Consider the following 5,000-nt stretch of genomic DNA (forward strand, 5'->3'; position numbering starts at 1 on the left):
GTAGATAGGATCTTTGATCCAAGACACAACTTACATTTAACTAAAATGTTATTTTCTTTGTGCTCGACAAAAGAAAAGTATTGAGAATGTCTCCATGTTAAAAAACTCGACTTCTGGCTTCGCCATGATGTCTTGTTAGTTGTTATGAGAGTAGCGTATGTGTGTGTGTGTGTGTGTGTGGCCCTTTAAGATATGACAGCATGAGAGGTGAGTGACGTCAGTGAGTGAGTGGGCGAGAGAGGTGAGGGAGCGGCGACAGTGAGTGCGTGTAGGTGCTCTAGCTTGGTGGATGGCTGCGTGCAATAAAGTCACAAAGTTGCAACAAACCGCCGGGCTCGTCATTCACCCTCAGCTGTAAAGACCCTCTTCCGGGTAAAGTGAAGGTTGTTAGACCCGAAGTACGGCTCTGGAGGAACGTCTCCCCTGCGGGGAGGCGTGCTTTCTGTGGGTGGGGGAAAGCACGCCTCTTCTTTTCCACCGGAGCGCTCCAATAAAACACACTCAGATCTTCAGTTTCTGGCCGATACTACATACAAATAACGTAAAATAACGCAGTAACGCATCATGCAGTAACGGTAACTGAGTTACTGTATATAAAAAAATAACGCGTTAGATTACTAGTTACCGCCGAAACTAACGGCGTTACAGTAACGCGTTACTTAGTAACGCGTTACTTAGTAACGCGTTAGTCCCAACACTGGGCCCGAACATTTGAAATCAAACCATGGAGAGCAGAGATATTTATAAAACAATCTTGCCTTCTTTCCTACTTCCTCTATTGTGACGTTTTGTTCAAGTGTGACGTCGGCGGATTATCCATATGTGGTAGACGTTTGCCCAACATCCTCGCGTAACTCAACTAATTTAAATGTTTGTAAATCCGGCTTTGCTATAACATGTCGACGATGAAACTGAATGAAGAAAATGCTCTGTTTGCTTTACCAGTTGAGTGGAAAAACAAGTTGCTTCTACTCTGAACAAAAATATAAACGCAACACTTTTGTTTTTGGTCCCATTTTTCGTGAGTTGAAGTCAAAAATCTAAACCTTTTACTATATGAACAAAAGACCTATTCCTCTCAAATTTTGTTCACAAATCTGTCTAATTCTGTGTTATTGAGCACTTCTTCTTTGCCAAGATAAACCATCCCACCTCACAGGGGTCTGCGGTTGTGAGGCTGGTTGGACATACTGCCAAATTCTCTGAAACAAGCAACACCAAACTAAAATGAACATGATATCAAATAGAAGGAGGCAACATCACACAGCAAACAACATGTAGGCTAAGTACACACACATACACACTACTACTGTGAGGGAATAATGAATATCAAATCAATGACTGAAGTGACAAGCATGTAATTCTACAATACCTTGTTTGTGGACAAGGAGAAAAGACAGCCATTGAAGCACATTCAGACTATTTTTTTAACTAGCTCTAACACACCATTGAAAAGATTCAACTGCCGTCAAACTTCCGCTGCTAAGCTAACAAACACAGCTGAGCTGAAATCCGTCTCTGAGCTGACATCACATGTCACTTGGCAATAAGCACCACATTTTAAAGGCACACACACACTATGCTCTCATGAAACATCGCTCACCTCCATATGCAAGATATTAGATTTTATTTTGGTTAAGTAATGCATTAATACCTTCCAATACCATAATTACATTTATTAAAGAGTAATTTGGTTAGTAATTAAATTACTTTTTTGTAACGAAACAAGTAACTATAATAATTTACTATAATAAAAGTAATTTTCCAAATACTGGTCACTGGTACTAGATAAAAAAAATTTAAAAAACATGCGCCATGACTAAGGAAGGTTGTTTGGATTGGGTCATATAAGTAAATGCTTTGCACAAATTGTTTCATGGGCATTGGTCTGAATTACTAAATTTGACCACAAGTTGGCAACACTTTTGTAGCCATCATTTTGTCAGATAATTAAAATTAATTTGAATCTGGCGCGCTCTTCCTTAATCAACTGTTGACGTCTTGCGGGCAGAATTGAAGATGTCGCGGGCTGTGGTTTGGACACCCCTGATATAGTATTCCCTGGATACCAAGCAAATGTGTGCCTTAAAAGAAGTACAAGCTAATATTTTCTGTTCAAAAAGTGTTCAAGCTCTGAAAAGTAATACAAATATTTACCGTACTGACCCGATAATAAGATGGCACTAAACATAAGATGTCACTGGTACTAGATTCGGTGGATTGTGGGGTGTTAGGATTTAAGCACAAATGTTTGACAGATAACCAAGACAGTATAAGAAAACCAGGGCAAAAACTCCAAAATATAAAAAGTGGGGCGTAAAAAAACCAGATAACCTCTCCATCTTTTTTTTTTACATTTTACAGTACAGAGTAGCTTTGTCCCGATACCAATATTTTGGTACCAGTACCAAAGTTATTTCGATACTTTTCGGTACTTTTCTAAATATAGGGGACCACAAAAAATGGCATTATTGGCTTCATTTTAACAAAAAATCTTACGGTACATTAAACATATGTTTATTATTGCAATTTATTTCTTAAATAAAATAGTAACCATACAAGACAACTTGTCTTTTATTAGTAAGTAAGCAAACAAAGGCTCCTAATTTAGTTGCTGACGTATGCAGTAACATATTGTGTAATTTCTCACTCTATTATTTTGTCAAAATTATTAAGGACAAGTGGTAGAACATTAATTATGAATCTACTTGTTCATTTACTGTTAATATCTGCTTACTTTTTTGTTTTAACATATTCTATTTACACTTCTGTTAAATTGTAATAATCACTTATTCTTCTGTTGTTTGATACTTTCCATTAGTTTTGGATGATACCACAAATTTGGGGATCAATCCGATACCAAGTAGTTACAGGATCATACATTGGTCATATTCAAAGTCCTCATGGGCCCAGGGACATATTTCATGAGTTTATAAACATAATATAAATTAAAAAAAGATTTTGTGATGCTAAAAAATATTGATGTAATCGTAGTAGTATCGACTAGATACGCTCATGTACTTGGTATCATTACAGCGGATGTTAGGTGTAGATCCACCAATGGCGATTGTTTACATTGTGACGCCGGTGAGTAGTGAAGCATGTTTAGCTATTCCTCGTCCTGCAGGGATGATACTTGTAAGAAACTCACTTTATTTGTCGCCATGGAGGCGAGGATTAGTGATTTAGAAGTAGCTAAAACACTGCAGACTGCGGCTAGACTTTAGCCGCTAGCTAGCAAGCCATGTCTTAAAGCACCTCTTCCGGTGGTTGTTTGTGTTATAACTTCACCTTTATCGTTAGTTTTTAAGCCAAAATGCGCCCGTTCTCCCTTTTCTGTCTACACACTGTGTCTGCTTGTAAGTACTCTGTGATTGTGCGCTGCCGAACATGCTCCTCTGCTCGTAAAACAGCAAACGTCATGACGTGGCGGGGGGATGGGACTTTTCAGAGGCGGTATAGTACCGCGGCACTAAACTAATACCGGCATACCGTACAACCCTAGTACAGAGTAACAGAACTACAACATGCTTCTTTCTCACAAAGGACTTAGTTTAGCATTTTTGGGAATTTTAAATATTTACTTATACAATCACAGCAAAAATGTTAGCTCCGTTTTTTCCTGACTGGCCTGTAAACCTGCACAGTTTGCATTTTTTCATTAAAAAAATGTTTCGGGGGATAAAGCGCCCTGTAGTCGTGTCATAAAAGTTGTGTGTTTGTTGTGTTTGGCAGACGTGGACGAGTGTGGCAGGCAGAGCTCCTGCTGCCAGCAGAACTGCGCCAACTATCCTGGAGGTTACGAATGCTACTGCTCAGCGGGCTATAGGCTCAACTCGGACGGATGCAGCTGCGACGGTATGGGATGTTTAAAAGTGAACGCTTTTTAGAGAACACATATCCACTTTTACATTTATATCCTTGTCACTGTAGACATAATATTTATTCTACAAAGAACCTGGAAGAGGTTCAAACTGAACCTGAGATCTTGTAAAGATGAAGCACATTATAAAAATAGGACGACGCGTTAATGGAAACAGGGGATTAATGGAGAGAGGCTGTTATTTTCAACATCTGAAAAACATCTAAAGAACCAATGTTATAATCAGGGCCGTTGAAGTGGAGGGTGTTGTACTGGGGCCCCTTGACTTTTGTAAAGTTTTGTTAAGTTATTTTAGCATGTAAGTTATAAAACAAAAGATGTCATAAATTTTAGTATAAATTGAATATAGCTGCGAAAGTTCAATAATAGATTTAGTTAAATCAAATGAAGTCTAAGTACTTACACCCCCCTATACAAATTCGAAATGATTCATTCCACCTGGATATCGGCAAACCCAGCCTGGAACACTTCACGCAACACAGACGTCATAACGTCATCAAAGCTCACTTTTAAGCATTCACACACAGCACCAACATTTTGGAACAAGGATGAAGTGATAGAAGAATGATAAACAATATGATACATGTATGTGTGGCAGCAGAGGAGAAAGTTATGTACCAGTTTTACTTTTGCATCTCATTTCCCATAACTGTGGTGCATTCAAAGACCCTCAATTAAAGTTAGAAACGGACACGTCACTAGATTTTAAAGACAGGGAGCGACTTAACCCCCAAGAGATGCACTAATAATAATACAATCATATTAATAATGATGTATTGCTGTGATTTGTATTATCCATTGATGGTCATCCTTACATTAATCAACTAATCTCTACTTTACTCTCTGAAGTAAAGGGAAACGTGACATATTTATAATCATATTTAGGTGAATAATGACAGGTCAAATCATTATTCAAAATCATATTCTGGACACTTTGAATTGAATTTTTTTGACTTTACAAAAAAAAAAACCTTCAGGGGGTTTATCTAAATATGTTCCAGATATGTTAATCCGATCTTTAAAGTGGAAAAACTATAATAATGTTCTTTACATACGTTTTAAAAAGCTGGTTTCAACCAAATCCATGCAATAATTAGTTTTTTAGTGCATGTAAATA

General features: G+C 37.8%; 1 protein-coding gene across 5 annotated transcripts in view; it reads left to right on the plus strand.

Moving 5' to 3' along the window:
• The window catches only part of megf6b (multiple EGF-like-domains 6b), a 209,637-nt gene that overhangs the window by 127,924 nt on the left and 76,713 nt on the right, over positions 1 to 5,000 (plus strand). For all 5 annotated transcript variants that reach the window (XM_062038216.1, XM_062038215.1, XM_062038214.1 and 2 more), the window contains one exon: positions 3,736 to 3,858. In XM_062038216.1, coding sequence (XP_061894200.1) covers positions 3,736 to 3,858 — 123 coding nt within the window. The remainder of the gene's footprint in view (positions 1 to 3,735; positions 3,859 to 5,000) is intronic.

Source organism: Entelurus aequoreus, linkage group LG26 (genome assembly GCF_033978785.1).
Source record: "Entelurus aequoreus isolate RoL-2023_Sb linkage group LG26, RoL_Eaeq_v1.1, whole genome shotgun sequence".
In the NCBI taxonomy this organism is placed as follows: domain Eukaryota; kingdom Metazoa; phylum Chordata; class Actinopteri; order Syngnathiformes; family Syngnathidae; genus Entelurus; species Entelurus aequoreus.